This window comes from Osmerus mordax, chromosome 11 (assembly GCF_038355195.1).
Source record: "Osmerus mordax isolate fOsmMor3 chromosome 11, fOsmMor3.pri, whole genome shotgun sequence".
NCBI classification, from domain to species: Eukaryota; Metazoa; Chordata; class Actinopteri; order Osmeriformes; family Osmeridae; genus Osmerus; species Osmerus mordax.
In genome coordinates this window covers 3,164,725-3,176,607 of record NC_090060.1, presented here as the reverse complement: position 1 = coordinate 3,176,607, position 11,883 = coordinate 3,164,725, and the positions used below count along the sequence as shown (strand labels likewise).

Genomic DNA, 11,883 nt, shown 5'->3' with positions numbered 1-11,883 from the left:
GGGGTCTCCTGGCTAGCCTCCCCTCTGAAGGCTGTTGGAACCCCTCCTCTGATGATGTCATCCTCAACGAGGTAGTGTCCTTACTCGGCATTCCTCTCTTCCAGTTGTTGGCTTGGATTTAGCTGTTAGAAAGAGAGAGAGAGACAGAGATAGAGAGAAATATGTGGTTAGCAACATGTTTTATAATAGAGGTAGAAAAAACAAAGCTACGACTTCCAGCGCTTCACTCTAAAATATCTACAACGACATCTGCACAGCAAAAGAAACTGCTATGCCTCTTATTGCCCACCAGAGGGCGGGCCGTGAGGAGTTTCCATGTGGGACCTGACTCAGCGCTGAGAAAGCAGACAGAACGCTTCTACAAGCTGAGACAGGAAAACAGACAGTGACTAGAATGATTGGGCAAATGGGTTGACTCTCTATCTCTATCACTTCCTATCTCTTCTCTCTCTCTTTTTTTCTCCCTCTTCCCCCCCCCTACCTTTCCTTTCTCTTGCATGTGATGAGCGTGCCTGTGTGGGACTCCTCTTTATCATTGATGATTACATCGTTACTCACATGCCCAGTGTCACAGAATAGCGCTTTTCATAATTCACCAGTAGCCAACAGTAGTGTCTCTGAGGGCAGTGAACTGAATGTCACAGAGTCAGGAGCGCAGAGAGGGAAGAGAAGGTGTAGAGTGAAAACACAATAGATGTGAGGGGGAACCAGCATAGGTAGATACAACAAAGGCTCAGACGAGAGATGAGACAGAGACAAACAAGGAATTAGAGAGAGAGACACAGAGAAACAAAGAGGTTTGTCTTCTACTTACTTTCCCCAGTGGGATGAGGTTGAGGACGATGAAGAGCTGAAGAGGTCTAGAAGAGATCTTTTCTCCTCCGTCACGTCCCTGGTGGTCCTGCAACTTGGCGTTTCCATGGCTACAGGCTTTTGTTCAGGGATCTGGGCCACTTGGAACCTGTTAATCAAACAGAAGCAATAGGCATGGGATTTTATGTAACCCTTAACGTCTCATAGGTTGACATATTCTAAGTGTGCGTGCATCTCCATCCTCACCTCCCCACTGACAGAACAGTCAGCTCTGCAGGCCTCCTCTCCCCTGCATTCCCCTCCTCCCCCTGACTCTGGGGACTCTCGGGTGGGGTGTGCATGCGGTGCGTGTCCACACACACTCCCCCCTGCGGGGGGCTCTTCTGCAGGGCCTGGGGCTCCAGGGGGGGCAGGATGAGGGACTGGGGGGGCTGGGGTTTGAGGGGATCCAGCGTGGGAAGCAGGATGGGGGGCCACTTGCGCTGGGCGCAGCGGGAGCAGTGGTAGCCGTGGCGGGAGGCCAGGCCAGACAGGCCGGAGATGGTGTGGAGGTGGGACTGGTGGGGGCACATTCTGGGGAGGGAGTGGAACTGAGATAGAGGAGATAGAACTGGGAACCTGGGGAGGGCAGAGAGAGAGAGAGAGAGAGAGAGAGAGAGAGAGAGAGAGAGAGAGACATAGAGGGAGATGCACGGTTGTTTAGTTAATAGAAATAACTCAATGGACAAATTACAGCTGATGTGTAACTGTGTGTGTGTGTGCAATACTGCATCAGTTGGCACATACACACTGTGTATGCGCCAACTGAGTACATTTTCACAAACAATACCATCCAATTGTGCGTCCAAAAATGCTAGCCCTAATAACCCCCACTCCCTAAACTCTAAACCCCCACCCAGCGCCCCATCCTAACCATAATTTAAAACAGCCCGCTGTTTCCCCAGGCCCCAGGTTCTGTATTGTTCCATTGTGCAGGTTACAAAGGCGTGATCCGTGCCCATGAATACAGACATGGGCTCCAGCACTAAGCTGGCTGCTGTGACCTTCATGACCCCTTATGAACTCCAGTAACCCAATGAGTGGGTGAACAGAGCCAGGAATAAATAGCTTTCCAGAAGCTATGTGGGTGACCAGAGCTTTCTAGAACTTTCCACTGAACGTCATGTACCTAGAAGCCATGGGACTGTGCTGTTAGCCTGTGGGAAATCTTTGTTCTAAACTGTGGTCAGGTCGGTTTCCGTGCCCTGGTTCTCTCTGGGACATAAAAGGCTATGGAGAGTACCAGGCTGAAACAGTGCTGACTCTGCAAAATAAATAAATACATAAAACATCTTACTGTGTGTCTTTTAAATGTCGCTAGGTGCCAGTCGCACTCCATTGCGAATGTGTGCAGAGCATCCATCAAAATGGATTGAATTCTCAAAGAATGATGAACAGTATTGGAGAGGGTTTATGTTGTCTTTTGCTGGGTGACATGGGACATGTCATGCTCTCTCTCACCTCTCTATTTTTATCCTTATATTTTCATATCTGTTTGGCTCTTAACTGACCTTGAGCTGTACAACTCTGCAAAACCTGTATGTTTGAGTGTGTGTGGATGTGTTACGCTGTACATACAGTGCAGTATTCTGCCTGAGTGTGTGTGTGTGTGTGCGTGCTCGTTGCAGGGTGCTTACTTGATTGACGAGGCTTTACTCATGGCCAGCTGTTTGCTCTCGTACTCCAGCAGCAGTTCCTCCAGTGCAGCAGCATTTTCTGTAACACACACACACACATACACACACACACACAAACAGTCACACACACAGTCACACACGCACAGTTTATTTTTACCTTGAGGAGAAAGAATCAATGTTGTGACCACATTCAGCCAATCCATGACTCTGAGGCCACAAATAGGGAATTGGGAAAATCAATAGGTGCGTGTCTACTTTCATTGATAAAACAATTTGTCTAACCATGCTGGACACTGGGCTGTCAATGAAACATTCATCTCAACACTTCCTGTAATTCGCTGATATGCTAAACTCATAATAGAATACTGCTATATGGTAATGCCTCCCCCTAGCATTCTGAATGGCAATTCCATGTGTTGCAGCAATGGATGGTTTTCAACTCGACTCTCTGTTGTGAAAAAAGACACAACTAGCAGAAATTCAAGCGGCTATTAGACAGTGACATCATCAGTGAGGAACGCATACCTTTCTTCTCCGTGATGAGGCGCACCAGAACACTGATGGTGTCCTCGTTGGGGTCATCTGCTATGTAGGGGCAACCATTAGCTGCAGACAGAGGAGGAGGGACAAACGAATGAGGTCAGCTTCTGATCGTGATAACATGTAGGCCAACGTGTATTTCATTTGATTCTCCCACTTATACACAAACACACTAGAACAAGTTTGGGCCTATTCTGCTGAAGTCTCTAAGTTGCAGGGCCCATGGATGAGCGTGGAAAAAAAGGAGAATAGAGGTTACCATGGGCCTAGAAAAGCTTACTCAGCTATCACGCTCCATTCAACTCAAATGCACAAAAACATACACACAGAGACACACCAACACACACATGCACATACACTGTGCACAAATGGACTGGTGTCTTTCAGCACAACTGATAATAGTGTGTTGATAAGGCACAACAATAGCTGCCTCCACGGTAACAATTGCTATCTTGGGACATTGGTATCTGTGTGACTGATTCCATTGGTAGCTGCAGCTAGCTAGCACAGGTGCTAACTCACACAGACGACTTCATAGAAAGGAACCTAGCCGAGCCTAGCCCCATGAGTGTTCCCCTTGAGTGAAGGTGAAGAGAAAACTGCCAGTGTAAGAGGTTTGTCTTTAGCCCAGTCAGGGCGGAATCTAACACCATAATAGCAGACTACAGAACAGTTATGTAAGTGGCGAAGAGGGAGATAGAGAGAGGCATCAAAATGTGTACGGCCTTATCGTTTCCCCCCCCCCTCTCCTCCTCTCCAATCACTTTCTTTTTACTCTTTTGCATAACCTCCACACCCCCGCAATTTACTTAACGCCTCCCCTCTCCTACCCTCCTCCCCTACCCTCCCCCTTCTTCTTTGCACCAGTCCATCAGCTGTCTTCACTGACGCATGCTGCTGCAGCCCCCAAAGACCAGGGGAGGGAGGGAAAGAGGGACGGAGGGGTGTGCAGAAGTGAGGCGAGGAACACCTGATACAGTTCTCTGACAGAGTCCTTGTCAGTACTGGAACATTCCCACCATAACTCAAATGAGAGGAGGGGAGTCGGTTGGCTGAGCGCTGAGGGAGTCGGGCTAGTAATCCGAAGGTTGCCAGTTCGATTCCCGGTCACGCCAACTGACGTTGTGTCCTTGGGCAAGGCACTTCACCCTACTTGCCAGGGAGTGTCCCTGTACTTACTGTAAGTCGCTCTGGATAAGAGCGTCTGCTAAATGACTACATGTAAATGTAGGGGATAAAAGAGGAGAGGGGAGGGGAGGAGAGAGAAGAAGAGGAGAGCAGAGTAGTGGACGGAGAAAAAGTGGAGGCGGAGAGGCGAGAGAGCTAATTGAATAATTGATCCAGGAAAGCAGAGACATGCGAACAGTGTCAGGTTCTATGTAGATATGGAGGGGAGGAGGGGAAGAGGAAAGGAGGATGAAAGAGGGTGAGCGACAGAAGGAGGGAGGTTCTCTGGTCAGGTCACCTAAGGTTTCACAACATTGGAGAGGAGGAGACAGTGGCAAAACATCAGACACCCAAACTACATCCACTGACGCAAAGGTTCTTAGAAGAGTCTGATACCCTTACTAGCAACATGGCTGCACCTCTTCTGCCAAACCCACCCAGTCCATCCTGGCACACACAACACAGCTGCGTAGCGAGGCCACGGTAACAAGTGTCATGGAAACAATCGCTTGTTGCCAACGGGAGATGACAGATGAAAGGTCAGGCTTCTAGACGCAGCAGCTGTGTCATTAGAGACATCAAACACAGACGGCTGTTTACCTCCTCTCCTTTCTCAACAGGAACAACTCTGTGTCATCTAGCTCCTACCTCCTGTTTCCTACTTCCTGACTCTTGTCAACCCTCTAACTCCTGTTTCCTCAATCCTGGACCCTCCCTTCTGCATCCTGACTCCAGCCTCCTACCTTCTACTCTCAACATACTAACTCCTGCCCTCTGCATCCTATCTCTTAAGGCTCCGTCACACCATAACGTTCTGGTTAACGTTCTCGGAAAGTTCTAATCGTTCAATTTCGAGCGTTCTAGGGCGAGGTGGACACATCTGGCGTGTGACTAACGTGTGACTATAACGCTTGACTAGCGTGGGACTGACGCATGAGGAGCGTGTAACAGGGACCAAGTAAGACACCCCTGAAAACTATTAGCGTGTGACGACGTGTCACTGGGTCGCGACAATGTGTGACGAAAGCAAACAATGAAAACGACGTTTGCTTTCGCAAACGATGAATAACAACCTAGTAACGCGAGGGTAACGACTGACTAACGATAGCCAAACGCGTGCAACGTTAGTCAAACGTCCACAAACGTTCTTCAGCGTTATCCAGCGTTTAAAACTAAACGTTGAAGAACGCTGGTCTCCATGAGAACTTTTGTGCATGTTCGAAACTTTCTTTTTGGACCAGCGTTCTCCGACGATCACCGACGATTACCAGCGTCACCAGCGTCCACACAACGCTCTTCTGGCGCTATACCAGCGCAATACCAGCGACCATGGACGATTACCAACGTTTCCTCTAACGTCATAGAACGTTGACCAGAACGTTATGGTGTGACGGGGCCTTTACCTCCTAACTCCTCCCTCCTATATCCTACCTCCTAACTCCTACTCCCTACATCCTAACTCCTGCCCACAGCCTCCTATCTCTTACCTCCTAACTCCTGCCTCCTCTCGCCTTCCTTCTGTCTCTGACCTTCTAACTCTTGCCTTCTGCATCCAATATCCTCACACCTCCCTACTGACTCATAGCTCCTGCCCTCTGTGTGGATCACCACAGATTCCCAGGTGACAGTGTGGACATCACAAAGAGAGGAGAGAATCCCTTATCGGCTTGATTACCACAGACGGGCGTGGTGATAGGACACACACACCCTCACACACAGACTCAGACTCGGTGGCAGAGTGGGTGTGGCGATGTAAACCTTTTTCAAATGGGAACTGTGCTATGACAACAGTGTGTGCTTGAGAACACAGAGCATGGGGACAGAGCCTGACCTCAAGAAGGTCAAAGGTCAGATCTCCAGAGATAAAAAGCATTCCAGATCTCGTTGCGTGCAAGGGCCAACGCACAGGTCCGCCCCGTACACACACACATGGCTGCACGACAATGCCTCACTGGAGTACTTCACTTTGGTGGTTTATACCAACCAAACAGTTCATGCTACGGTCCTCCCTCTGTCCCTCGATCTCTCCATCTCTTTTCCTTCTCCGTGTCCCTCCCTTCCCGTTTCCTCTCTCCATATCTCTCTGTCTCCGTTTATTTCTTTTGATACGTCTTTCCTTCTACCTTCCGCAATTTCTCTTGCAGAAGAAATTGCGCAATTTGAGCCCTTTCGTCTGTCTGTGTTTATCTGTGTGTGTGTGTCTGTCTCCTCTCCTCTGTCTCTCTCACCTTCTTTCTGCGGTGTGGCGTTCTCCTCGTCCATGCCCTCCTTCTCGGCGCTGCAACGGTATCCCTTCTTCTTCAGGATGTTGCAGATCAGGATGCCCAGGAGCCCCATCACGCAGAAGATGGGCACCAGGGCGAACACGGCGTACTCGGCCGTCTTCTCCTCGGCGCTGCGCACTGCCGTGCTGTTCACCGGGCCGACTCCGCCCGCCGCACCCTTCCCCACGGTCCGCACTGCCCGCACGTGGAGGGGGGAGACGGCGGGGGGGGGCGGGGCCATACAGGGGGGCTGGGGGGAGGGTTTCCCCATGGTGGTGGGATGGAAGCTGCAGAGACACCGGCGAGACACAAACTCGTGTTAGCCTCATCTACTGTCTTTAACTTAATTACTTCCTACTTTGATGCCACTAGTTAAAAAATCCAGTGCCACACCAATACTGAGAGCCGAGCTTGTTATAAAGAGAGAGCGAGGCAAAGCATCTTTGTAAAGGTTGCTGCTGCATGGGATTCACAGTGTTATGTTTCCACAGGACCATGTAGGGGGATACTTGATTGCATTGCAGGGCCCTGTGGCCAATCATGTTTCACCAACAGACTTCACTACCACAGCCCTAGAGTGAAACTTGCTGAGCACGAAAATAAGATAACGATGCAGAGCGGCAGTAGTAAACTCGTTTTCTCTGAAATGATGGTAAAGCAAAGAGAGAGTATGAGACATATATATACATATATATATATATATGTGTTTGCCGTGCAATGCAACCAGGTAAACCCCTACATGGTATATACTATATATAGGGAGAGAGACAGATAGTATGAAGGAGACAGAGAGAGAGAGAGATATGGTCTCTCTCTCGTCTCTCGATATTGCTGTGCAGTAATGTTTGGCGTGTAGTGCTTGTCTCCTTAGGTCTCCTTTAATTGAATCCTCCTGTTTTTACAATTTCTGTTTATAGAGAAAGGAGCATCTACACCAAAACAGAGCTGATGTGTAACCACAACAACATATTTCCCTTCTTACCCAGACACACAGTCGCCACACACAGTATCCGAGGTTGAGGTACCAGGGGTCACGACCTTTCGGCCCAGGACATCACAGGTTGAGTGTGGGCGGCAAGGCTCAGGGTCCAGGGTGTTTGAGAATGTGCCCGTGGGGCAAGACTGGCAACGTACCGTATCCTCTTGGCTCTCAACCCGCCCACAGTCCTGGCAAGGAAAAAGAAGTCAGAACGGTCGAAAAGAGAGTCAATGTTTGGAAAAGCCATTTATTCGGATTTGTTTATGCTTTGTAAATTAAATGTTGAGTTATATGGTTGGTGACCTGAGACAAATAAAACAACCTTGTTTAGGTACTGAATTAATATTGTTTTGCATTAAATATTGTTTTTATTAAATAATTATTGTATTCAATAATTGTAATTGTATTAAATAATGTATTTAATAATTATAAAATGAATTTAAAAAAAAAGGAAAATACTTCGTATAATTCGTATTCTTCCACAAGAACTGTGAACCGTGAGATGTGTTCAATTAGACATTCCAAAATAACTACCTCTCATGTCTATTCCTGTTTCATACTGAGAGCTAAAATACAGGATTGGGCACATCCCAAAAGAAACTGAAATACTGCACACAGCTCTGCAGTGGTTTGCTACATCAAGCTTGACAGGTTTGAACTGAAAATGTATGCATGCTGGGATCGACCACAGTAACCCAGACTTTAAAGAATACGGTTCTGTTTACACTGGATTGAGGAAGTGAGAGAGTGAGAGAATGAAGAGTAGATGGGCAGATATTGAAGGTGGAGGAATGGGAGGAAAGAGAACGGTAGAGAGAGGAAAGTGTAGGGAGGTAGGATAGAAGGAGAAAGAGAGGGAGAGAGAGAGAAGTAGGAAGGAGAGAGAGAGAGTTAGAGTAGAACATGTCTCTCACCTTGGTGGGCTGCTGCCCAGCAGGGCATTGCAGACACACACACCCCTCCCCCCACCGACACGGCACCGCAGCAGTCCCCCCAGAGCCAAACACCTGTAACACACACACACACACATATACTGGTCAGTCACACACACCAGTCAGTGATACACACCCATGCACACACACACACACACATACACACTAGTCTAGTCTACACCTACACAATAGTCACACTATCCAGTGACAGACAGACACACATACACACACACACACTGGCTAGTGTGTGACAAATACTCACATTCTCTCTCTCTCTCTCTCTCTCTCTCTCTCTCTCTCTCTCTCTCTCTCTCTCTCTCTCTCTCTCTCTCTCTCTCTCTCTCACTCACACACACACACACACACACACACACACACTTACTTACCGTGAGAAAGACAAGAGCAGAGCAGCAAAGGTGGTTCCTCGTCATCTTCAAGATATTCTGCTATGAACATATGATCTACAACAGACAAACGGACAAAAGTGAGTTTGGAGGAATCTCGATCCAGCAGGCCAGAGCGACAGCGGCAATGTCACACACACCCTGCACACGCCACAGCATCACACACAAACCTTTGTCACAACAGTGACAAAATAAGCACACTGACTCCTAAGTGACGAGGCTGGGACAAACAGCACTTACAGTGGATCAGCACCAGCTGACTGGTGTGTCAGGCTGGATGGGTACAGGTCTAGGAGCGATACACCAGGCCAGCTCACACTCACACACACTCTCCAGAAGTTCATGACCGGAGGCCATAGAGAACATGAGAGGTGAAAGCGAGGCAACTCTATAGTTCAAAAAGCAGTGTCTGGACACACACACACGCACACTCACACACACACACACAACTCAAGCATATGAAACTCCCTCTCCCCTAGCCAGCAGGGCACAATTGAGTACAGCTGGTAAAGTGATTTTCCCCAACACCTCCAAGAAACCTTCTGGAACCTCTGCGACCTCCTATGCTCCATTATCTCCCTGCCTCATCCTCCCCCTCTCCCTCGCTTCCTCCTTCTCTCCTTTCCAGAAGACACTGAGTGAGGGAGTTGATGAATGGAAAATTAATCAACTATGACATTTGCTATGACCAAAACGCTTTGGGCCAAAATAAAGGTTTAGACAAGGTGACATGAGGCACAAGTCTGGAAGAAAAGTAAAGAGAAGAAAGAAGGTGAAAGAGAGAGAGAAAGATAGAGATAGAGAGAAAGATATAGAGGGAGAGAAATAGAGAGAGAAAAAACTGAGTAAAAGATAGAGACTCACCCCAGAGTTACTGCAGACTTGGTTGCCCAGGCAACGGACTGAGGATGCTAAGGAGGCTGACAGAATGCAGAGTCAGCGCCACAAACTTTCTGCCAGTTTGCCAAGTCTCACACACACACACACACAGATACTCTCTATCTTACATAAACACACAAGTGTACACTGAGACTGTACTATCTCAGTCTTGTAGAACACAACTGCCTGAATGTACCGAAACTACAGTCAAACACACAAACACATGCAGCTCTGTCTACGGTCCACTATGTGACTGCTGTACTCAACTGTACCTGGTCCTGTCTTATACCATGCTTGTGACCACAGCGATGGCCCTATCTGCTGCTAGGCTACGCCCCATCTACTAGTATACCCCGCCTCTATTTGACGCTAGGCCACACCCCTATCTACTACTAGAGCATGCCTCTATCTGGTAGGACACACACCTACAGTAATTGCTGCCCTTGTGCACCCATGTACATACACAACACACACAAACAACACACACACAAACATACATGCTACAACAGACGCACCAACACAGAAAAAAGAAAAAAAAACACAGATACATACACAAACATACACACACCCCCCTCCCCATACACACTAAAATGGTGGCGCAAATACAAAACTGCAGAAACACGCACACTACAATTACGTGCACTCCAGTTAATTGTGGTTGTGAAGACAACACACTCAGAGACATTGATGAGCACAAACAATAGGCTTAGTCATGACACCTGGGAAAACAATGTGTTCATATCCCAGAGTCGACCAGAGACACAAGATGAGGGGTTGTCGAGGATGCAGAAGTGTCGGGGAGCTCACCCAAACTAACATGTTTTGCTGTGTGGTGTAAGCACAGGAGTCATAGGGTTCACTGTTACACACACTGAAGTGTCTTTGGACAAACAAGTAAATAAAACATTTAATGAGTTTATGATTTTGGGCACCAGCGCCCGTTTGGACAATGACAGGGTTCTGCTGAATAATTTTAGGGAGAGATAGTATGATAAACCGAGAGTTTGAAAACCACCACTTTGAAAAAACAACACAGGAATGAATGACAAGAGCGTTCTCCTCTGGCCAAGGGGACAGGATGTGAGGGAGATGGAGCGATGCAGTGAGAAAGGCTGACATTAGCAAACCAGCAGATAGGATTTTATATTTAGACCCTTCGTTAAAATCCTATAAGAGCTTGAGGAAGGGTAATTACAAGTCATTCGGTCCACACACACACTGACACACACGCAGACACACTGGAGTTATGGGACTGTTTGTGAAAAATCCACAACTAGATAAAAAACTGGCAAAAGAGAGATGCATGATCTGTAATTAAGAGTTGCCTTTTTAGAGAGTGTCAAGTAACAAATTGGAATGGTTTGAAACTGGCATTTCACCAGGGCGACCCAACATGACTTTTTGAGAACAGAATTCCGGCAGGCTTCGATTAGACAAAGAAAAAGGTAGAAGGAGGTAGAAGGACTATAAGAAGTGGTCAAGGAAGGTGGATGTCTCAAAGGCTTCTTGGGTAGCTAAAGGTCCCGCCATCATCTTTCTCTGAACGTCACAGAAGGTCACGTTCAGTGTCGGTGACTGTTTTGGCATTTATGACTTTGTCTCAACTTTTCTACAGCAGTTCCTGTCAATCAAGCACAGAGTCAGAAATCCTCTTGGTGGCTGTCTGTGTGTGCAGGTGCACCTACTGAGGGTGGTTACATATCTCCCTCCCACCCCATCAGCCCTGCCTGGTCTCAGACATGGTGTGGCGTTCCATCTCCAGTCAGACATCTGCGCCTGGCTTCGTTTACCCCCAGACACCGCATGTGGGACTTCCTTCGTCCCTGTCAGCACATGTCACATCCTCTTCCTCCCCCCCCCCCCTCTCCCACCCCGTTCTGCGTCTCGTGAGAGGTCGGCCAGCAGCAGCCTCGTCTGTAGTGGGGCATGAGGCGGGACGGAGGCGTCTGAAATAGACACGTTCTCCTTTGCAGACATCCCATACCATGCTATGTCTGTCTTCCTTCCATCTTCCTCCTCACCCCACCCTCTTTTCTCCTCTTCATCTGCTCATCCAGTTCTTACTCTCTGGCTTTCCCCGTCATTAAAGTCACCCACCCCCCAACTCCTTCAAGTCCAGATGATTATCTCTCTCCTTTCATACTCTCTTTCAGGACTTTTTCTTTGTTCCCTCTCCATCTCGTTATTATGTTCCTGTGCATCACAGCGGTATTTCATTGTTTGTATTTT

At 48.0% G+C, this 11,883-nt stretch overlaps 1 protein-coding gene across 1 annotated transcript; it reads right to left on the bottom strand.

Annotated features, from left to right (window-relative positions):
- Positions 1-876: 876 nt before the first annotated feature.
- Positions 877-8,812, bottom strand: relt (RELT TNF receptor; the record flags this gene model as incomplete). Its single annotated transcript, XM_067246609.1, has 8 exons — positions 8,758-8,812; positions 8,354-8,446; positions 7,443-7,627; positions 6,425-6,747; positions 3,015-3,095; positions 2,490-2,568; positions 1,060-1,431; positions 877-961 (listed from the first exon to the last, which is right to left on the bottom strand). Coding segments are annotated over exons 1-8 (1,263 nt in total), but the record flags the coding sequence as incomplete, so codon positions are not given.
- Positions 8,813-11,883: the final 3,071 nt, after the last annotated feature.